This window comes from Tupaia chinensis, unplaced genomic scaffold (genome assembly GCF_000334495.1).
Source record: "Tupaia chinensis unplaced genomic scaffold, TupChi_1.0 Scaffold000250_1, whole genome shotgun sequence".
NCBI lineage: Eukaryota > Metazoa > Chordata > Mammalia > Scandentia > Tupaiidae > Tupaia > Tupaia belangeri.
The window spans coordinates 613293-637206 of record NW_006159730.1 but is presented as its reverse complement, the minus strand read 5'-3'; the positions used below and the strand labels follow the sequence as shown (position 1 = coordinate 637206).

Below are 23914 nucleotides of genomic sequence, written 5' to 3'. Positions count from 1 at the left end.
TGGGGGGTGGTTTCTCGCTTTCTGTCTCTCTGTCTCTCTCTGTCTTTCTGGCAAGCACACACGCCCTATAGCCAAAACCTCTCAAAAAAAAAGAAGTTTATTTAAAAATGCAAATAGCGAGTGGGTAGGTGACGTGGTATTTAAGGCACTGGACTTCCACATGGCTGAACACAGTTCAAGTCCTGGATCTAGCAGCTTGCTTTCTCATCCTCCTCTTTGTCTCTGTCTAATCAAATTGAGTAATAATGAACAAATAAAACTAAATAAATAATTCTTTAAAAACTGAAATAAAATGCAGATTACTTAGATACATGACTTTTTAGAAAAATCCTTTTGTTACTTTGCATCAAAAGACAGGGACTGGGTCCAGCAGATGGCATAATGGTTACATCACGGGACTCCCACGTAGTCGACCACAGTTTGAGTCCTGAACCTGGCAGCTTAAAACTCACGTTGAGCATGTGTGTGTACGTGCCCAAAGTCCCAAGAGGAGGATGAAGGAGAAAAGATAGTGGCATGGCCATTCCCTCTGGGGAGTGGTTTCTCACTTTTTGTTTGTCTCTCTGGAGAGTGGATGTGTTCTATAGCAAAAATCTCTCTTTAAAAAAAAAAAATAAGAAGGGACTAAGGGCCAACAGGTGGCATAGTGGTTAAGGCTCTAGATTCCCATATGGTCAACCATAGTTCAAGTCCCAGACCCGACGGCTTGAAAATCACAGAAGGCACATGTTCTTGCGTGCATGTGTGCATGCTCAAAACCCCAAGAGGAAGATGGTGAAGGGATTACAGCATGGCTATCCTCCCAGGGAGTAATTCCTCACTTTCCCTCTCTCTGTCTCTGACTCTCTGACTCTCTCTAGTGAGCACACATACTCTATGGTAAAAACCTTTAAGCGGGGGCTAATAAACTACAAGGGAATAAGTCAGTCAAATAGTTGCCTATTACTATTTTTTTTTTGGAGAGGTTTTTTTTTTTTTTTTTTTTGCTATAGGGCACGTGCGCTCACCAGACAGACAGAGAGAGACAGAGAGACAGAAAGCGAGAAATCACCCCCCCAGGGGGGATGACCATACCGCAATCCCTTCTCCTCCATTCTCCTCTCGGGGTCTTGGGCACGCACGCACACACGCCCAGCATGAGTTTTAAGCCACCGGGTCCGGGACACGAACTGCAGTCAACTACATGGGAGTCCAGTGACATAGCCATTACGCTAACTGCTAGTCCCACTCATTACTTTTAACCAAGCAGAAAAGCTCCACAGATTTATATTCAAAAGTGTAAAACTTTCTCACTTATTTAAAAGCATTGCATGGGATTCTGTTGCAAGTCTCGTGACACCTACTTGATACACCATATAAACCAAAAGAAGGCCAGACTTACAGTTCAAAGGTTAAGCATAGTGTGGGAACTGGATTCCACATGGCTTACTGTGGTTAGGGTCCCAGCCCCGCTGCTTGAGAAACATACTGAACAAATGTGCATGTGTGCCCCAGTCCTGAAAGGATGGAGAAACAGAGGAGGTATTGTAGCATGACCATGTCCCACTGGGGGTACATGTGTGCTCTTTCTTTTTCTGGGGAGAGCATGTACCCTCTGGTAATTGAAAAAAAAGAATGGAGACATTCTTAAATCCAGGACTGAGTAAACTGCTCTATACCTACAAAGCAGTAAGTAGATGGTCTAGAAAATATTAATACAATTGTTCACGGGTAGGTAGGAAACCTCAGAACCAATCTTTAATTAATTTCATTTTACCCACTATAAGTTTTTAAAAGCTGCGTCTATGTACTTGTTTGGGTATAAAAATGAAAGATTTCATATGTGATAAAAGAACAAAACATTTTAAAATGCTTTCAGCAGCAATATCCTGAAGGTTCACAAGGTGGAGCTGTTGTGACATGAAAGATTAACTGAGACAGGAAAACCAAGGAGCTGGGTCAATTGCTTTAAAGAAAATGTCACCAAGTTTTAATAAAGTAGCATATAAAACAAATCACTCATTCAAAGTTCAGCAATTATCCTGAACGTTTTAATGGAATTAAATGATAAATACATCTAATATTACACACCTACATAATTACCAGGAAGGGAAAAATATTCTTTGGAAAACTAACTCTACCATGAACAGAACTGTGAAAGTCTGAGGGTTCTGTGCTTTTTAGAAATTAACTGGGCCGGGATCAGCAGTTAGCATAATGGCTATGTCGTTGGACTCCCACGTAGTAGACCGCGGTTCGAGTCCCGGACCCAGTGGCTGAAACTCACACCAGGCGCATGTGCGTGCGTGCCCAAGATCCCGAGAGGAGAATGGAGAAGGGATTGCGGCGTGACCATCCCCCCTGGGGGATGATTTCTCACTTTCTGTCTCTCTGTCTCTGTCTGTCTGGCAAGCGTGTGCGCCCTATAGCAAAAACCTCTCCAAAGAAAAAAAAAAAGAAAAAGAAATTAACTGGGCCAAAAATAGTAAGGAGTACCTGCCAAAAGCTGTAGAGTCTATTCATTCATTTTTTAAAAAAAGAATTATTTCATTTAACTTTATTTTAATTTGACCAGAGATGGACAGAGCTAGAGCGAGAGCAAGAGCGAGAAAGTGAGAAAGCAAACTGCCAGATCCAGGACTTGAACCACAGTCAGCCATGTGGGAGTCCAGCACTCCTAACCACCACACCGCCTGCTGGCCCCTCATTCATCTTTTTCAAAATATATTTTTTGAGCACTACCACTATGTGACAGGCACTTTTCTGGGCTCTGCAAACTACCAAGGAACAAAATAAACAGTCCTTTAGCCCCCCATGCGTAGACTTCTAAGGCAGGTCCTTCTAGTCTGTAAGCCACAGGCGACAGCTTGGAGTACACAAAGCTAGGTAAGTGATTAGTTTTAAAATGAATGGTTAGCACATTAGCAAATGCATTTAGATACTGAAATATTGACTGTATTTTTTTTTTAAGCAAATGAATTTGTACTCGCTTTCAGCCATTATTTTCTCTATCAATAATCACAAAGAAGGATATTTTAAAATATTTTTATATGAAAAAAAGAGAATTTCTCATACATTAGCAGGAACTACTGCTAAAGAACAACTTATTTCTCCTAGACATCTTGGTTACAATTCCAAGTGGCCACTAGGTGAAGAGTGATGTATATGTTTTTCAGAGCAAGTGATGTAAGAAATTCAATTACTCCACTACTATAAAAATATATTTACTTACTTACTTATTTAATTTCCTTTAGGGTGTGTGTGTGCTCACCAGAGAGAGAGGGGGAAAGTAAGAAAGCACCCCTCAGGGAGGTGGCCACACCACTATCCCTTCTCCTCTCAGGATTTTAGGCACACATGCAAATGTGCCTGGCATGGTTTTTTTAAGCCACCAGGTCTGAGACCTGAGCCCTGCAATCAGCCATGCAGGATCCAGCTCCTTTAACCACCAGCTGGCCTACTATAAAAACTTTAACTGCTAAGACATGCTATAAATATTTGCAATGTATATACACTAAAAAACACCAAATTAAGTTTTATACAGGGCCAGCAGGTGGCATAGTGGTTAAGGGTGCTGGATTCCCACATTTCTGACCATGGTTCGAGTCCTGGACCCGGCGGCTTGCTTTCTCACTTTCCTTCTCTGGTCAAATTTAAAATAAATTAATTAATTAAAAAAAAAATAAGTTTTGTACAACCTAGTTAAAATTCATGCCTGTTTTAAAACTGTTTTTATTTATTTTATTAATGATAGAGTCATCCTGAGCAGAGTCCCATTACGTCCAATCCCTCTTCCCTAGCCCTTTGGATCATCAGGATTTGGGCGCACATGCATGCACCCTGTAGGTTTTCAAGCTGACCTGGCAATCCAAACCCCATAGCCAGCCATGCGGCTTCTAGCACTACAGTTCAGTTTGCTGCCAAATGCAACACCAGGCTGGGCCAAAATGTATGCCTTCTTTCTTTCTTTAACTTGCCAGGAGTATGTGCATTGCCAGGAAAGCGAGAGACGGAAAGTAAGAGAGCACCTCTATGGGGGATGGTCATACTACAATCCTGCCTCCATTTCTCCCTCCTTTCAGGATTTTGGGAACACACACCCAATGCCCAATGTGTTGTTCAAGCCAATGGGACTAGAACCACACAGTAGACCTGCGTGGGATCCAGCCACCTCAACTACCGTACCACTGGCTGGCCCATGCCAACTGTCAGCTGTTCCCTTGCTCAATCATGGATTTATTGCCTTATTATCTCCGTTGTGATGGCTTCCAAGAACTCTGTTCTCCACTTCTATTATGCTTCGGATTCTAAATCTTTGCTGTGGCACCAAAGCTTTCAGCTCCCTGTTTACAGTTTCAGAAAAAGGAAAAATGAGATTAGTTCCCCTAGAGGGACGATTTTGACAAACCTGTGGGGGTTGAGGAAAAGGTAAATTTTAGTTCTTCCTTCTCAAAGTCAGAAATGGAAGAGACTATCTCAATTCCCAGATTTTTTTATCATTTCATCACGTAGTCAAGAACATTCATGTTATAGATGGCCAGATTCTAAGGAAATTGGGAACGTAAGTTTAAATTACATCATTCCCTTTGTCAAAAAAAAATTAATATTGTTTCAGGGACAGAAGAAACATATCCTCTATCTTGGTTAGGATGCTAAGTCCACTGATTAAACAGGAATATTACAACAGTATGGTGAGGACAGGTCTCATCTCCATGCTTCTTAGTGTTTTTGTGGACCTGATTAGTCATCTGACAAGTGACTTACTACTGAGCAGGCTGGAGATTTGGTAGGCTATTAATACTAACGAGGTTAAGGACATATATAGAAAACAAACTCTTACTGTAATTACTACCCATCTCTGAATCTTATAGTCAAGGTAAGTTTGTTTTTATTGAGAGATTTACGAGCACCGCAAGACTTAGGCTCTGTTTCCCACACTGGACCTGAAGTCCAGTGAATATGATGGGCTGCAGTGAAGACTTAACAAGTAAGTGGCTGCGACTAGCATTTCTAGGTCAGCTTATCACATGTCTCTCCAGATAACTACAGGAATCAAGTAAAAAGAATCCATTGAAATAGTGAACACGTTAAATAAACATATTAATGGACCAGTAGATGGCATCATGGTTACATTGCTAGACTCCCATGTAGCTGACCATAGTTCAAGCCATGGACCCAGTGGCTTAAAACACACACCAAGTGCATTTGTGTACATGCCCCAAATCCAGAGAGAATGGAGGAGAAAGGACTGCGGTGTGGTCATCCCTCTAGGGAGTGATTTCTCGCTTTCTGTCTGTCTCTCTGGTGAGCACATGCACCCTACTGCAAAAATTTCTCAAAAATAACTAAATAAATAATAAACAAACCTATTAAAACATGCACATACACGTGAAATAAACTTTTGGTAAAAGTTTGCTTTCCAGTTATAGAGTTTCCACTCATAGCAGTTCAAATTCCTACATTTGGTAATACACACATGTACCTATATAAAGTAATAATTTGCTATCTCATAACTAAGAATAAGATCCTATTTTTTCCTTTAGTTATTTAATCTTTATGATAACACAATTCTGAAAACAGATATTCTAGGGCCAGAAGGTGGCAGGTTAAGACAGCTGGATCCCGGGACCAGCAGTTAGCGTAATGGCTATGCTGCTGGACTCTCTCGTAAACAACCGTGGTTCGAGTCCTGGACCCGATGGCTTAAACTCATGCCGGGGACGTGTGCATACGTGCCCAAGATCCCAAGAGGAGAAGTGATTGCGGCGCGGCCATCCCCCCTGGGGGGTGATTTCTCGCTTTCTGTCTGTCTCTGTCTGTCTGGCGAGTGCACCGCCCTATAGCGAAAACCTCTCAAAAAAAAAAAAAAAAGACAGCTGGATCCCACTATGTAGCTGACTGCACAGTTCAAGTCCCAAACCCAGCAGCTTCAGAAACATGCTGGGCACATAAGCATATGTGCCCAACATCCTGAAACAAAGGGTGAAATGGAAGAGAGGGGATTAAGGCATGATCTCATGGAGAGATCCAATCTCTCTTTCTCTCTAGCTTGCAAATGCACTATATGGCAAAAACTTTTAAAAAGAAACAAAGCAAAAGAGAGATTTTTGCTATGGGGCATGTGTGCTCGCTGGAGAGACAGAGAAGGGGTGACAGATAGCGAGGAGAAAACACCCCTCGGGGGCGGGGGGAAGGCCATGCTGCAATCCCTTCTTCATTCTCCTCTTGGGATTTTGGCATGCACGCACATGTACCCAGTGTGAGTTTTAAGCCACCGAGTCTAACTATGTAGCCATTACCACCATCTGCTGGTCCCCAGAAAATGAATAATCTAATTATCATCTATTTTCCTCTCTTTATAAAATCAAGCAAAAGGGTCTGCATTTCCAGTGTTCACACTTTTCTATGATTTACAATTACTAAGGATTTTGACCATGGAAACTTTCTCAAGAAAAATGCATACTTATACCAAACTATAGAAAATATTCTGTGCACCAGCAAGTAGTGTGGTGGTTAAGGGCGCTGAACTCCCACATTTGCTGACTGTGGTTTGAGTCCCAGACCTGGCAGCTTACTTTCTCGCTTTCTCTCTCTCTCTCTCTGTCCCTCTCTGGTCAAATTTTAAAAATTAATTAATTTAAAAGAAAAAAAAAAGAAAAGAAAATATTTTGTTCATTAGCCAATTGGCTGAAGCCAGTCAGCTTCAGAAAATATACTGACACATTAGCCTATTTGATTAGAAGTTTGGCTTTCTTCTATAATAGAAAACAAAAAGCGCAGTTCTATATCTGCTCCCATATGCCCCCACAAAACAAATAGAAGCCTGCATTGCCAGGAGTATTTTAACGTGAAAATTTAACATGTGGAATTTATCAAATTTCTAAAATTAAAGTATCAAGTCATGATATTTGAGCACTTAAAGTTTTAGATAAAACCATTTTGTCCTGGGTTTTTTCATTTCTGGATTTCAAAAGTTCTGTTAGAAGATACATACTACAAATGGTTTTATATTTGATCCCAAGACACACCCAGAACATAGGATATCCCTACAATTAAAAAAAAAAAAAAAGGCAGTACCATCAGGGGGTCTGGTGGTTAAGGCACTGGACTCCCACATGGCCAACTGCGGTTAGAGTCCTGGACCTAGCCACTTGCTTTCTCTGTCTCTCTCTGGTCAAATTGAAGAAGAACCATAAATAAAATTAAATAAATAATTCTTCTAAATTAAAAGAGAGAGAGAGAGTCCTTGCCTTTGCCTTCACCACCAGTGGATCTGGAAATAACCCCAGCAGTGTGTCTGAGTTAGAAGAATTTCCAGACCTGTCTGACTTGATTACCCAATAGCACATACCAAATTGAATGCTGAATGTTCTCCACATTGAAAGGTCCTGCCTAGGAGCAGAATAAAAGCCCTTAGATATTTTCCCAAGGGGGAGCCAGCAGAGTTGTGTTAGAGATACAGCCTCACTTCATAACAACATTCCCTCATTATCACCTCTCAAGTGCCTACCCATACTTGGGATGAAGTCTATGGTGGGGCACATAAAAAATGTATTTTATGCAAACCAAATCACATGGAAAAGGAAGAACATCACAGGCTTCTTAACATACCAAACTAATGGGGCTAGGAGGTGGCGTGGTGGTTGAGGGTGCTGGACTCCCATGTGGCCCACCATGGTTCAAGTCCTGGACCTGGTGGCTTGGTTTCTCACTCTCTCACTCTCACTCTCTCTCTCTCTGTTCCCCTCTGGTGAAATTAAAAATAAATAAAGCTAAATAAAATAATTCTTAAAAAAAAAAACTAATCAAATCATTCTTTCAGGTTCTATTCCAAAATAACATTGGCTGAAGCCAGTCAGCTTCAGAAAATATACTGACACATTAGCCTATTTGATTAGAAGTTTGGCTTTCTTCTATAATAGAAAACAAAAAGCGCAGTTCTATATCTGCTCCCATATGCCCCCACAAAACAAATAGAAGCCTGCATTGCCAGGAGTATTTTAACGTGAAAATTTAACATGTGGAATTTATCAAATTTCTAAAATTAAAGTATCAAGTCATGATATTTGAGCACTTAAAGTTTTAGATAAAACCATTTTGTCCTGGGTTTTTTCATTTCTGGATTTCAAAAGTTCTGTTAGAAGATACATACTACAAATGGTTTTATATTTGATCCCAAGACACACCCAGAACATAGGATATCCCTACAATTAAAAAAAAAAAAAAAGGCAGTACCATCAGGTGGTCTGGTGGTTAAGGCACTGGACTCCCACATGGCCAACTGCGGTTAGAGTCCTGGACCTAGCCACTTGCTTTCTCTGTCTCTCTCTGGTCAAATTGAAGAAGAACCATAAATAAAATTAAATAAATAATTCTTCTAAATTAAAAGAGAGAGAGAGAGTCCTTGCCTTTGCCTTCACCACCAGTGGATCTGGAAATAACCCCAGCAGTGTGTCTGAGTTAGAAGAATTTCCAGACCTGTCTGACTTGATTACCCAATAGCACATACCAAATTGAATGCTGAATGTTCTCCACATTGAAAGGTCCTGCCTAGGAGCAGAATAAAAGCCCTTAGATATTTTCCCAAGGGGGAGCCAGCAGAGTTGTGTTAGAGATACAGCCTCACTTCATAACAACATTCCCTCATTATCACCTCTCAAGTGCCTACCCATACTTGGGATGAAGTCTATGGTGGGGCACATAAAAAATGTATTTTATGCAAACCAAATCACATGGAAAAGGAAGAACATCACAGGCTTCTTAACATACCAAACTAATGGGGCTAGGAGGTGGCGTGGTGGTTGAGGGTGCTGGACTCCCATGTGGCCCACCATGGTTCAAGTCCTGGACCTGGTGGCTTGGTTTCTCACTCTCTCACTCTCACTCTCTCTCTCTCTGTTCCCCTCTGGTGAAATTAAAAATAAATAAAGCTAAATAAAATAATTCTTAAAAAAAAAACTAATCAAATCATTCTTTCAGGTTCTATTCCAAAATAACTTGTCTACCACACCCTTATTTGTATTTTAAACAAATAACTTCCTAAAAAAACAAAAGAACTCTTTCCGGCTTCTCTGGCAGGAATCAGAAGCACCGAGGTCCACTGCGGTCTAGACCACTGGTAAAATCCAGCTGTCAAAAAGGCACAGAGTAGGACAAGGGTAGAGACGACACTTGAGTCATCTACATTACAAACACGACCAGTCCCCTCTACAAGACTCTCCTGCTGCAGAATCGTGTTGCAGAATCATCTGAGGGGAGATGTTTTACATGACATTTTTTAAAAAAGGGTAAATACGGTCCCGATTTCCTCTCTGTCTCTTTAGCTTGCTTGCTCTTCTGGCATGGGATAATACAACACAAAGCCCTCGCCAATGCCAAGTCCATGCTCTTGGGCTTTCAGTCTCCAAAACAGAAAATAAGCTTCTTTTCTTTATAAATTACCCAGCCTGGTATTCTATTACAGCAACAGAAAAGAGATTAAGCCACTTCCTTAGCACACCTGTATGCCACATACCATCAATAAACACAGGGTCATCATTTCATCCCTCTTCATTACTCACTATGCTCTGTGATGATAGTATAAAATACTTGCTGGTAATGATACGCACACTATTATACAACGGAGAATTCCAGCCGGCCAAATGAGGACAATTCAAGAGTAAGGGAGGACCCTGCAGTTCATATCAACTCTTAGAAATCAAATGTAACAAATTGGAGTTTCTGAATAAATGCAGCTTTGAGGTTCCCACAGAAAAACGCATGCCACTTAAGACTCCTTCCTGTAATTGTGGCACATAATTGGCTTTGGGCTGTTTGTTCCGTTGCCTCCAACTGGAGCCCAGATCAGCAAGCTCCTGTGAAGCAATGTGTAAACTGGATTTTCTGTTAGTGGCCAAGTGAAAGTTCAGAACTGCACCAAACTTCCTCATAGAAGTTCAATGAATGTATCTGTTTGTACATGATAACCAAGCTCCCCCAGAAACGGTAAGACGCAGCACACACAAGGACAGAATCTCATCTTTACTACTATTCAGGCACATTGGAATGCGTTGTTCATGTGCATTATGTGTTGACACCCATAAGGAAGGTCAGTAACCCACACAGCTTTTACAACTGTAAAAGCTTTGTACTCAGTGTGAACCAAACTTCCTCATTGAAGGAAATACATTTGAAAAGTGTAAAAAGGATCAGATATATGTCTTTCTCTCAAGTTCCTAAATACTGCACAAACTTCTCTCAATGGAAATAAGGCTCAAAAATACCGATGTTTTGGGACCAGCAGTTAGCGTAATGGCTATATCGCTGGACTCCCACATAGTCGACCGCGGTTCGAGTCCTGGACCCAGTGGCTTAAATTCATGCTGGGTGCGTGTGCGTGCGTTCCCGAGAGGTGAATGGAGAAGGGATTGCGGCATGGCCATTCCCCCGGGGGGTGATTTCTCGCTCTCTATCTCTCTGTCTCTCTCTGTCAGGCGAGTGCATGCGCCCTATAGCAAAAACCTCTCCAAAAAAAAAAAAACGATGTTTTTAAAAATATTTAGGACCGGGGCTGGCAAATGGCATGGTGATTAAGAGCAATGAACTCCCACATGGCTGACAGTGGTTCAAGTCCCAGACTTGGAGGCTTGCTTTCTCACTTTCCCTCTATCTGTCTCTCTCTCACTCTGTCCCTCTCCAGTCAAATTAAGATGGATAAATAAATAAAGTGAAATAATTCTTAAAGAAAAAGAATAATAATATTTAAATATGTATATAAATATATATGTATATTTAGGACCAGTCCATGGCTTACTGGTTAAGGTGGCTGGATTTCACATGGCCAGCTATGTAGTTCAAGCTCCAGACCCAGTGTCTTGAGAAACACACCAGGTATATGTGTGTGTGTGTGTGTGTGTGTGTGTGTACATGTCCCAAATCCTGAAGCAGAGAGAAATGAAGGAGAAGGGATTATGGCATGATCATGCTCCTTAGCAGGGTGCTTTCCTGTCTCTCTCTCTCTCTCTCTCTCTCTGGCAAGCACATGCACCCTCTTCCAAATAAAGTTGTATAAATAACATACAATAACATATGCTCCTTTTATAAAGACATTAAAAATTATAAAATGGCAAAAAAGGAAAAAAAAAAAAAAAAAAGATTTTCAAAAAAGAAAAAAAAAAAAAAAAAAAGGAGTTTCTGGTAACCCTGCCAACTGAGGATGTAAATATTTTGATAAATTGGCCCAGCCCGTGGTGTGGTGGTTGGGGTGGCTGAATTCATATTGCGAACAGTGCGGTTCAAGTCCCAGACCCAGGGGCTTGAGAAACATACGAGGCACATGTACACATGTGCCCAAATACCTGAGGGGGAAATTGAGGAGAGATGTAGGCCATTCCCCCAAGAGGGAAAGGTGCTTTCTCACTTTCTCCCCCGCCTCTGCTGTTCCCCCAGTGAGCACACACATCCTATAGCAAATTATAAAAATAAAATGAGAAATAAATAAATATTTGGTATATATAGTTGCAGACGTTTCCTAAAAAAAAAAAAGAAGTTAAATTTGCTATTGGGTGTGTGTGCTTGCAAGAGGGAGAGAGAAAGAAAGTAAAAAAGCAACCCTAGGGGAATGGCCATGCCACAATCCCTTCTCCTCCATTCTCAGGATTTGTGGCATGCATGCAGACACACCCAGACTGTTTCTTAAGTCCCTAGGGTCCAGGACTCAAACCATGTAGCCAACCACATAGGATCCAGCCACCTTCACCACACTGCCAATAGCTGGCCCAAAAAGTAAAGATTCTTACCAATTTGTGGTGACCTACCTATCTACACTAAAGTTGGATTTCTTCAGCTCACTAGTGTGTACAGGCACAGGTGATTTTTAGAAGTCTATGTGCTTATCTTTATTAACACTATTTGTAAATCTTAACTCTACTAGCCCATTAAAAGTACTGCGTTTTCTTATATTCACTGACTAATCTAGTTTATTTTTACTGTTCAGTAAATGTCTAAAGCCAAAACTCTGTGCTAGCTAACTAGTTTGTTTTAAAACCACTAATGAAGTACTAAGATTTTAGTTCCAATTACACATAATGAAAAAACCAATTCTGTGATTTTTTTTTTTAAACCGAGGCAGCTTAAAATTTTTTATTCCAGTCTTCTACTCCTTCCCCAACCTAGTTGTTTCTTTCATCAAATAGTTTGGTTTTAAGACTAACTTCTTATTTAGTCAACAAATCTTTATAAATCATAGCACGATAAGGCATTCTGAGCACTTATTAAAAGACACGTAGAAGGGCCAGCAGGTGGCACAGTGGTTAAGGCAGTGGACTCCTATATGGTCAGCTGCAATTTGAGTCCTGGATCTGGTGGCTTGAAAATCCCACCAGGCACATGAGCAAGTATGCTTTAAAATTTCAGGAGAAGGGACTGTAATGGGGCCATCCCCCAGGGGGGTGATTTCTCACTGTCTCTCTGGCCCTATGGCAAAAATCTCAAAAAAAAAAAAAAAAAGACATGTAAAAATATTCATATAGGGATCAGCAGTTGGTATAATGGCTACATCACTGGACTCCCATATAGTCAACCATAGTTCAGTTCCCGGACCTGGTGGCTTAAAAAAACTCATGCCGGGTGCATATGCGTGTGTGCCCAAGATCCCGAGAGGAGAAGGGACTGCAGCGTGGCCACCCCCTCGGGGGTATTTCTCGCCTTCTGTCTCTGTCTCTGTCTTTCCAGTGAGCACACACACTCTATAGCAAAAACCTCTCCAAAAGAAAAAAAATGTCATAGAGAACTAAGTGAATTTAGTAAAGAGACTATGTTCAAAAGATGAGGATACCAGGGGACCAGCAGATGGCATAATGGTTATGTTGCTGGACTCCCACGTAGTTGACCGCAGCTTAAGTCCCAGACCCAACAGCTTAAACTCACACCAGGCTTGTGTATGTGCATGTACAGGTCCCAAGAGGAGAATGGAGAAGGAATTGTGCCGTGGCCATTCCCCCCGAGGTGTGATTTCTCGCTTTCTGTCTCCCTCTGTTTTTCCAGCAAGCGCACATGCCCTATAGCAAAAACCTCTTGTTAAAAAAAAAAAAAAAAAAAAAGGATACCTTACCTTATCCGAATAAATTGGAATATCATGAAATGGAGATATATATTGTCCTTTTTCATTTTCTGCAAAATAAATTAGAAAAAGTTACTACTGTGATTAAATTACCAAAGCATACATTTTTTTTTTTTTTTAATACCGAGATTTTATTGCTGTACCAGAAAAACTGGCTGTATATTTCACCTTTCCTGACTCTCCTCCAGGACTGGGTTTTTCATCCTATGCACTCTGTAAGCATCTAACCTCTTTAATGAGAGCAGGGACTGCCTTAGACACTCTGCATCCCCCGAGCACAGCAGTGCCCAGGACACGAAAGGTGATCAGATTGTTTTGGATTGATCCTACATTGATTAACAGTATACAGAACAATTATGAAATATTTGAGAAGGGAGGGAATCAATTTGCCAAATTAAACCATGTTGCTTTGGCCAACGTTCCAAGAAGACAGAGCCATCTTAGATTATGATTTTTCATAACGATAATCAAATTACAACAATAAGATCTCTGGACTACTCAAAAGTAACTTTTAAAGTTCTTCTTTAGGAAACCTAAGGATCTGCCTATGGTTCATCCCTTCAAGTTTAAAGTTTTAAGTTAAAGTAAGGCAAACCCTGTAGCCTAGCGGTTAAGGGAGCCAGATGCCACATGGCTGCTGAGTTTGAATCCCTACCCTGGTGGCTTGAAAGAAAAACATGCAGGCCATATGCGCAAGCCTGCCAAAAAAAAACTTATAGGAGAGAGAGATGAAGGAGAAGGAGATTATGGTGTGACCATGCCTCATCAGGAGGGGCTTTCTCCCTCTCTCTGTACGTGAATACGTGTACTCTCTGGCAACTTTTAAAAAATAAATAAAAATAAAAAAGCCAAATGGAATAGGAAAAACAGTGACCACACTCAGTTCCAAAAAACGTCCCTTCAGAGTCAACTGTGACTTTCTATCCTCCAGCCAATCCTTAACAGTTGTTTTTTTTCTTTTTCTTTCTTTCCTTTTTTTTTTTTTTTTTTTTTTAAATTTTGCCCAGAGGGTATATGTACTAATCGAAGAGACCCAGCAGAGAGAAAGCACCCCCTATGGGACATGGTCTAATCCTTTCTCCTCCGTTTCTCCTTTCTTCTGGGATTTTGGGCACGCACACAGATGGTGGCCCGCATATTTTTCAAGCGGTCAGGTCCAGCACTAGAGCCACACAGTAGGTCATGTGGGATCCAGCCGCCTTGACCACCACATCACAAGCTGGCCTCAACCTTTATGGGTTTTAAAGAGACTGACAAATTTAACCTTATAGGGGTCAGCCTAGTAGCACGGTGTTTAAGCACTGTGCAGAGGGAGCTGGATCCCATGTAGCCAACAGTGCTTTGAATCTCAGCAGATGAGAAATGGAGAAAAAAAGGATTCCGACATGACAGGCCGCACTGGGGAGTGCACACATGCCTTTTCTCCCTCTCATTTGCACATGCACCCTCTGGCATTTAAAAAAGAATTACAAAGGTAAAAAAATTTAACCGTTTCTGTTAATGCTAGGAAATCTGATTATTTTTAAAGAATGATTTTTATTTAACTTTTATTTAATATTATTATTTTCCAACTTGATCAGAGAGAGATAGAAAGAGAGAGAGAAAGTGAGAAAGCAAGCCACCAGGTCCAGGACCAAACCATGGTCGGCCATGTGGGAGCCCAACGCCTTTAACCACATCACCAGCGGGCCCTGGAAATCTGTGATTTTAAAAAAGCACTTAACGGGATCAGCAGTTGGAGTAATGGCTATGTCTCTGGACTCCCACGTAGTTGACCGTGGTTCAAGTTCCAGATCCAGCGGCTTAAACTCATGCCAGACACGTGTGCGTGCGTGCCCAAGATCCTGAGAGGAGAATGGAGGAGAAGGGATTGCAGCGAGGCCATTCCCCCACCCTAGACGGGGGGTGAGGGGGGTGGGAGGGTGCTGATTTCTTGCTTTCTGTCTCTCTGTCTCTCTCTTTCTGGCAAGTACATGAGCCCTACAGCAAAAATCTCTCTCAAAAAAAAAAAAAAAGAAAGAAAAAAAGCGCTTAACATTAGGTAACTACATGGTTGGTTCTAATTATTGGTGTTTATTAAGTTCCAAAGAGTTTCATTTGATGAGAAGTTACTTTAGCCAGTGCCAAAGTCAAGCAGTGGCTTTGGTCTCCCGCACTGGTCACAAAACACTCACTTCCAGTACATTAAGTTAAAAACTATGATTTTTATTCGGCACATACAGCTTGCAGACAATTATCCAAATGATTCTTTCAAACCAATTACCTCTCTAAGGCCCTCCTGTAGAGAAATTCTGGGGCCAACCCTGTGTCCAGAAAACCAGATCACTATTAGTCACTGATCCCTTGCAGCTTCATTCCCACCTTAAGTTCCTCGATTTCATCTGGTAGTTTTATCTTCAGCTAGATGTGTGAGGTTTTGGGTTTACTCTCCTTGTCCTCCCACACCTGGCTCTGTCCATTCCCTTAGGTATTTCCATTCATCCCCTCCACTAGTCCCCTCCCGGCCCTTCCATTCACCAACTCAGCCTTGAGGCACCTGCCCATTTCCTCCCGTTAAAGCTCTAAACAGCTTAAAATAGAAGCGCCTTTGGTGACACATTTTTTCAACGCCTCTGTTATCATCAATCATCTATTCCTAGTAGTGGCGGGGGCAGGCGTGTGTAAGAGGATAAACTCCAAGTAGCTTTCCTACACCTTCAAAGCAAACGGTGGTGCTTCAAGGAACGCGGAGCGCTGCCAGCCTGCAGTGCAGCTCTGGGTGCAGAGCTCGGGGGTGGGGATCCCGGGGACGCCGACTGCTGCACAAGAGTGAAAAGAAGGCGCTTTCTTACTCCTGCTTCCCAGATTGACGTCACCTGTTTGACTTGAGGGGACCAGCTTTCTGTTTCATAAGGCGCATTCCCTTCATCCGCACGCGGCAGGAGAGGCAAAAGCGCTCCCAGGATAGGTCTGGCCCTCCTTCTGGCGGCTCCCAATCTGGGCCTCAGTTTCCCCGTCTGTATGACGAGGGGGTGGACTTGGCCCAGCTCACAACCCACAATCTGGCGGCGGAATTAAGGTCTTTGGAAAGTCACTCCCGCCCCGTTCCTCTGAACTCAGCAATCCTCTTATAAGGATTACTTTACCTCCTGCATCGTTCTAGGGTGACTCAGTGGTTTCCTTCCCAAAAGACCCGGACCAGACACCTGCAAAACTAGCCCGGCCCAAGTTCGGGTCCCGCCGAGCGAACGAAAGCAGACTATTTCCTCCGGGTACCGAAAGATGGTCGGAGGCTGACCCAGGCCGTCCCGCTCGCCAGCTGGAAGTGTGAAATGTCAGGACCAGCCAGGGCCCGGGGGGGACCTTTAAATTCTGCATTGAAAGCAAACTCATTTTCTGGTTTTCCATCAGGAACCTTGTACCTTCTAAACCAGTCCACAGTAGCTTCTAGGTAGCCAGGTTTCAGGCGTTTCACATCATTAATATCGTTATAATTGGCGGCATCAGGATCCTCCACATTAATGGCAATGACTTTCCAGTCGGTTTCCCCTTCGTCAATCATGGCCAGTATGCCCAGAACTTTCACCCCAATGATTTCACCTCTTGCACAAACCTTGCTTCCAATTTCACACACATCAATCGGGTCATTGTCGCCACAACAGCCAGTATGCTTGTCATTGTGTCCTGGATCTTCCCAAGTCTGAGGAATGGCACCATAGTTCCAGATGTATCCTTTATAAGGAAACAAATTCGCAACATAGCGGAGTTTTCCTTTTTTCACATCTTGTTTAATTGGGTTTAAAGGATCCTTTGTAGCAATCTCCATTTTTGCATTAGACCAACGTGGCACTTCAACCACCATGTGGAACACATCCTTATCTGAATAAATTGGAATATCATGAAATGGAGATATATATTGTCCTTTTTCATTTTTGAGGAAGACTCGGTACTCCAGGGAGAAGGGCGCGGCGCGCTCCTCGCAGCTGAAGCCGCTCATGGTGCCGAAGACTAGCCGCCGCGCTGCCACCCAGACACCGGCCCGCACTCCGCGCCGACTGACAAGGAGCTCAACTAGTTGTTTTTAAAGTTACCTTAGCCAGCTCATGGGAAAAGTTAAGTTTCTTTTGACAAATAGTGCTGGAAAAATATATGAAAAAAAAAAATCAATCTTTACCCCATCTCATATCACACTAAAATTAATTAAGCTTAATTGTAGCCATAAATATAAAATAGAGGCTATTAAGCTTCTATAGCGAAATATAGAAGAATATTTACATACTTTTAGAAAATGAGTGAGAATTTATTAGAAGACTAAAAAAAAGGACTAAACATAAAAGAAATTGGAAAATTAGACTTCATCAAAATCAACACTCTGTTCAATTAAACACAGCATTTACAAAATGAGGATATAAGCAATAATCTGGTCAAAGGTATTTTCAATACACACATCTGACAAAAGGTCTTGTATCTGGAATGTGTGAAGAACTACAAATCAGTAACGAAAAGACAAGTGGTCCAGCAAAAAAGGACAGAGGACTTTAATAGACACTTCTCTAAAGAAGATATTCCAATGGCTGAAAAATGTCACATGAAAAAGTTGCCTACCTCATTAACCAGAGAAATAAAAATTAAATCCACAGTGTGATACAACTACATACTCACAGGAATCACTAACATTAAAAAGACTAACCCCAAATGTGACCTAGGATCTGGTATAATCAGGACTCTTACACATTGATGGTAAAGGTATAAAATGGTACAACCATTTTGAAAATCTATGACTCAACTATGTTTCCCATAGATATTTATCTAGGAAAAGTGAAAATATATAGGGACCAGCAGATGGTGAAATGGCTGCATCACTGGACGCCCATGTAGTCGACCACAGTTCGAGTCCCAGACCTGGTGGCTTAAACTCACATTGGGCACATGTGCGTGCATGCCTAAGATCCCGAGAGGAGAATGGAGGAGAAGGGATTGCAGCATGGCCATCCCCCCCATCCCAGAGGGGGGGTGATTTCTTGCTTTCTGTCTCTCTCTGTTTTTCTGGCGAGCTCACATGCCCTCTAGCAAAAACCTCTCCAAAAAAAAAAAGAAAGAAAGAAAGAAAGAAAAAAAGAAAGAAAGAAAGAAAGAAAGAAAGAAAGAAAGAAAGAGAAAGAAAGAAAAAGAAAGAAAGAAAGAGAGAAAGAAAGAAAGAAAGAGAAAAGATATACCTTTATTATGTTTTGTATGAGAATGTTTACAGCAGATTTTTTCATGAGCCCCAAACTGGGAAAAACTCAAGTGTTTACCAGAAGACCAAACAAACAAACTTTGTACACCTATACCACAGAATAGTACTTAAAAAAAAAAATCCGTTGGGGCCAGCTGGTGGCATAGTGATTATGGTACTATACTCCCACATGGCTGACCATGGTTTGAGACCCAGACCCAGAGATTTGAAAATCACACTGGGCTCATGTGTGTGCATGCCCAAAATCCCAGGAGGGGAATGGAGGAGAAAGGATTACAGCATGGCCATCTCCCTTACGGAGTGATTTCTCACTTTCCTTCTCACTGTCTCTCTGGTGAGTACATGTGCCCTATGCCAAAAACCTTAAAATAAAGAGTTGTGGTGGTAAAAATATAACACAGAATTTACTATTTTAAGTGTCTAGTGGCACATTGTTCTGCAGTCATCACCATAGTTCATCTCCAAATTTTTTTCATCTTCCCAAACTAAAACCCTTTACCCTAAACTCTAGTTGGAATATGAACCTCAAAGTTTCGTATATTCAGCCATGGTAATGGTATTAAGAGGGTGACAACTTGATCTTCCCAAAGGAAGAGATCAGTGATTTGGCAATTAGGGCAGGGCCACCATGGTCAATCAAGCTCTGGTGTGTATAAGAGAGGAAATGAGGCAGGTAGACTCACAGAGATACAGACCCCGCTGTGCTCTACTTAAGATCCCTCACCGTAAGTTGAGCCATGGCCCCTGGACCTCCAAACAATTATTTGAATACCTCTATATTCCTTTATAAAAAGGAACTACTTCATTCTGGGATTTTCTGCTAGCAATACAATAAGCCACCTCTATTCTCCCCTCTCCCCCTTCCCTGGTAATACCCATTCTGCTTTCTGTATCCATACACATTTGACTATTCTAGGTATGAGGACTTTTTTTTGAGCAAGAAAAAACATTTCATATTTCGGTAGGAGCGCGTGTGTTGCATGGGAGTATGTATTTGCCAAAACAGATTGATTCGAACGTTTAAGATCCTTCTATTTTATTGTATGTGAATTATATGATTAGATAAAGAACCAACAGTAAGGCAAAGGACTTGTCTTCAACTTCCTCATGGTCTGGTGGCAGGGCCAGATATACCACCTGCTAAAACTGCATCTTAAGAAAAGCTTCCCTTCCCACACCTGTTACTGAGGGTACAGTGCCTATTCCATGGGACATGACCCACCCCTCTGCCTGGTAACACTGGCAGTCACCCTCCTTATGCTTCGTCCTCCAACTGTACTGAGGAGGCAGTTAGTAGGGACATTCTGGTTGGAAGTCTGCCAGTCAGACCACCAGGGAGAGCTCCATATGCCATGTTTAGGGACTTGCTCTTTATCTTACATTTGGTAGTTAGAGGAGCCTCTATAAGGAGATTTCCTTTTCTTTCTTTCTTTCTTTTTTTTTTTTTTATTTCATTTAGGGCACATGTGCTTGCCAGAAGTATGGGACAATGAGAAAACACCCCCCAACAGGGATGGCTGTGCTGCAATCCCTTATCATCCATTCATCCCTCAGATTTGGGACACACCTGCACCTGGCATGATTTTCAAAGCTGTTGGGTCTGGGACTCAAACTGTATAGCCCATTACATAGGATCCAGCACCTTAACCTCCACCCCACCTGCTGGCTCACCAATAGGAGGTCTTAAAAAGTCACGAGTTTTCTCTGGCAGGCGCACATGCCCTACAGTGAAAATCTCTCCAAAAAAAAAAAAAAAAAAAAACCAGGGTTTTAAAAAAGTCACGAGTTTTCAGAATGTTTTATTTTTTTTTTTAAGAGGTTTTTGCTATAGGGCGCATATGCTCTCCAGAAAGACAGAGAGACAGAGACAGAAAGCGAGAAATCACCCCCCAGGGGGATGACCATGCCACAATCCCTTCTCCTCCATTCTCCCATTCTCTTCTCAGGATCTTGGGCACACATGCATACGTGCCTGGCATGAGTTTAAGCCACCAGGTCCGGGACTTCAACCATGGGAATCCAGCAACATAGCCATTACACCAACTGCTGGTCTCGAGAAAGTTCTTTTTTGATCACAGTGACCTACAATCCTCCTTTACCAGCAATGTCTGTGTCCACCACGATGCTTCTAGTTGGTGAACTAATTGCAGATTTTCCTTAAACATGTGGACTCCTAGAGCTGCAGGCACAGTCATAAAGTGGGGTGTGCCTTAGTATATCCTCTAAACCAGTAGTCCATAATCTTACCAGCTCCAGAGACAGTCCTCATGGAAGAGAGTTCCTCCATGAAGGGGGCCTGGTTCTGGGATGACCCACCTGTACCACAGCCACCATGGGCCTCATTTCCACCACTACTCCGTATTGCAATATACGATGAAACAATCACACAACAGTAGTGCTCACACTCCTGAGAATCCAGGGAGACCACTGACAGGGCAGGCAGCAGAGCCTGAGCAGTAACATGAGTGATGGGAGCAGCTGTGAACACACAGGAAGCCTCACTTACTCACCCCCTGTCCAGCTCCTCCTGCACAGGGCATAGGGGTTGGAGATCTCTGTCCTAGACAATAAGAGAGGACCTTCACCCACATGTCAGACTAGAATCTATTTTCCAAGCTTGCTTTCATGTAGTGCTAAGAAGGGATTGGAGCTCTAAGATTCTGTCTCTGTTGCTCTAACCGTGTCAGAGCAAATGTCTTTGAGAGTTTGGTCAGCAAAACTTTGTTTTGAAAGTTTGTATTATTTGAAATGTAGAGAGCCCCAACCTCTACCAGGAAATATAAGACATATAATTAACACACATTAGTGAAAGACAAGATAGTCAAAGGCAACAATCGCTGTAATATTAAGACAGCTATTATTACTGTTTTTATTGTATAATGTTATACAATTAACTTCTTTTTAAAAAAAATTGTTTTTATGGTATAGGACAAGTCCACTTGTGAGAGACAGAGAAAGAAAGGGAAAGTGAGAAAGCACCCTCGGGAGGATGACCATGCCGCAATCACTTCTCCTCGAGATCTGGGGCACATGCTCACATATGCCTGACATGTTTTTCAAACTACTGGATCCAGAACTCCAATTATGCAGTTGGCAGTGTGGGATCCAGCTGTCTTAACCTCCATGCCATTTGCTCCTAGCCTGACTTCTTTCTTGATAATAGACATTGGCTCAGGTTTATTCTGGACTACATGGGATTTTTTGTTGTTGTTGTTGTTGTTTTGTTTTTGACTGTTTTAAAATTGCCAAAGGCCATGGGAACTTACCAGAGAGAAAGAGAGACACAGAAAGAGGAAAGAGTACTCTCCCATGGGGCGTGGTCACATCATAATCCCCTCTCTTTATTCCTCCATAGGTTGAGATTTTGACTGGCAAACTTTGTGTGTACTATCATCCTGATAATTATATAATTTATGATGATTAATTTATAAGCACATATGCCCAGCATGTTTTTCGAGTCACTGAAGCCAGGATTCAAACCACAGTTGGTTATGTGGGATCCAGCTCTCTTAACCACGAGTCTACAGAACTAGCCCCTTGGGAAATTTTTGTATGTGCAATTTTTAGTATTCTATGAAATTGCAACATGACTTAGCAAATTGCATGAGGGAAATTGTATTTATCAGTAGGAACAAAATGATAATATGCTTTGACATTCTTCAAACTGAAACTGATATAGAAATACAAAAAAAAATACCACTTTTGAGCATGGCAAGCATTTATAAATAAGTGACTATATGAAAAACAAAACACATGTTCCCAAGGCTGGAATGACTGAGGCAGGCATTTGTACAAAGAGCTAACTGAATTTTAAAAGCATTATTTGTGGAGCCAGCAGGTGGCATGGCAGTTAAGGTGCTAGATTCCCACATGCCGACTGTGGCTTGAGTCCCAGGCCTGGCAGTTTGAAAATCATACCAGGCATGTTGCACACATGCCCAAATTCCCTTCTTCATTCTCCTTTCAGGATTTGGGGCACTCATGCACACATACCCAGTATGTCTTCCAAGCTGCCAGGTCCAGACTCAATAGCACAGTCAGCCATGTGGGATTCAGCTGTATCAATCTACTTGCCACAGGATGGCCCCAGAGTGCTGGGTATTCTTATTTCTACTTTTTATTGAGACAAAAGTTTGACTTCTGTCAGACTCAGGCAGCTACCAAGTGGTTCCATCAGGACGTGAACAGTGATGTCTCAGACTCGAAAAGTCCATGTTCTTTCTACCATTGACATACCATCTTCTTGTTTGCTCCTGGTTCAGTGTGTGTGTTTTGTATACTAGAAATGCAACTTACAGCATACAGGGCTGGAGGCTGAATTGGCAGTGAGGGAAAGCCCTCAGCAAACATGTGCTAGGAATGTGGGACACAACTTTGCGGCACTGGTGGGAATATATGGCATGGTGACCTTCAGTTATGCCCTTCCTCTTATGACCTCTTTGCTGGTTGCTCCAATGGAGTCGATTTGCATTTGCTCACCGGATCCCACAGAGCATTGGCTGCTTTAGTGAAAACTACCCTCACTCTCTCAACCAGATCCAACTCTTTCAACTCTAGGCACAATTAATCCCAAGTTAGTCCAAGAGGACAATAAAAAAGGCTCTGATTGCTGGAGTTTTCTCTTCTTCCAAGTGTGTTATCATGCTCCTCTTCAGCAAAAAGTCCTTCTATTTATTTATTTTTTTAACTTACTACAGGGCGTGTGCAGTCTCTGGAAAGAGACAGAAAAAGGGGGAAAGTGAGAAAGCACTCCCCATGTGGGACTCTCTTCTCTGTTGTCTTTTTCAGGAATTGGGGCATGCACACATACACACACACATTCTACATGATTCTGAAGCCACTGGGCTGGGACCCAAATCATGTAATCAGCCATGTGAGATCCAGCCACCTTAACCACCATGGCACTGACTGGCCCTGGTGACAATTCATTACCTTTCAGCGGTATTTTCCTCTTTATGTATACTGAAAGCTTGCAAAAGTGGGATCTAGGAAGTAGAAAATGGAAAAATGCTCAGATGGAAACCTTTAACTTGAGCTTTTGTGTTTCTTGACAATTCCAGGGTTCAAATATGAGAGCAAAGCTTTTTCCATCTTGCCCTGAGCTATGTGCTACTGTATGGTCAGGGACTCCAGTCCATCCTGCTGACCTCACTTTGAGCCTGAAAGAGCTTAAGCTGCCCCTCCTCATGCTCAAAGGCTGCTGGACCCAATTCAGTCTGTTATTCAATAGTCGGCAAGGGCTGGAGACAAGGTTAGGCCCCTTTTCTGTCATTTGATGTCCAGTAGGCCCACATGAAAGATTTATTGTTCTATTAATAATTAGAACTGACATAAGTCTTTGACCATCTAATTGTATTTTTAGAAAAGTTGGGGGCCCTTTCTTTTTATGGGCCCTCATGAAAAAGGGGTCACATCTTATACTACCATGAAATCTTTTTTGGGGGGGTAGAGGCTTTTGCTATAGGGAACGTGCACTCATCAGAAAGACAGAGAGAGGCAGAGAGACAGTAAGCAAGAAATCCCCCTCCCCCCAGGAGGGATGTCCACACTGCAATCCCTTCTCCTCTATTCTCCTCTCCGGGATCTTGGGCACGCACGCACATGCGCCCGGCGTAAGTTTA

At 42.2% G+C, this 23914-nt stretch overlaps 2 protein-coding genes across 2 annotated transcripts in view; both read right to left on the bottom strand.

Annotated features, from left to right (window-relative positions):
• PPA1 (inorganic pyrophosphatase 1) overlaps nucleotides 1-13281 on the bottom strand; it is a 37588-nt gene extending 24307 nt beyond the window's left edge. Inside the window, exons 1-2 of the mRNA XM_027772053.1 lie at nucleotides 13257-13281; nucleotides 13070-13128 (exon numbers count right to left, since the gene is read on the bottom strand). Of these exons, the coding sequence (XP_027627854.1) occupies nucleotides 13070-13128; nucleotides 13257-13281 (84 nt within the window). The remainder of the gene's footprint in view (nucleotides 1-13069; nucleotides 13129-13256) is intronic.
• Nucleotides 13282-16316: 3035 nt separating this feature from the next.
• On the bottom strand, nucleotides 16317-17114 carry LOC102477982 (inorganic pyrophosphatase). The gene has a single exon (XM_006148959.2). The coding sequence runs from the start codon at nucleotides 17052-17054 to the stop codon at nucleotides 16317-16319; it is 738 nt and encodes a 245-aa protein (XP_006149021.1). The 5' UTR covers nucleotides 17055-17114.
• Between the last annotated feature and the right edge of the window lie 6800 nt (nucleotides 17115-23914).

Coding starts and splice junctions, on each gene's coding strand:
- LOC102477982 (XM_006148959.2), bottom strand. CDS start 17,054: ATGAGCGGCTTCAGCTGCGAGGAGCGCGCCGCGCCCTTCTCCCTGGAG.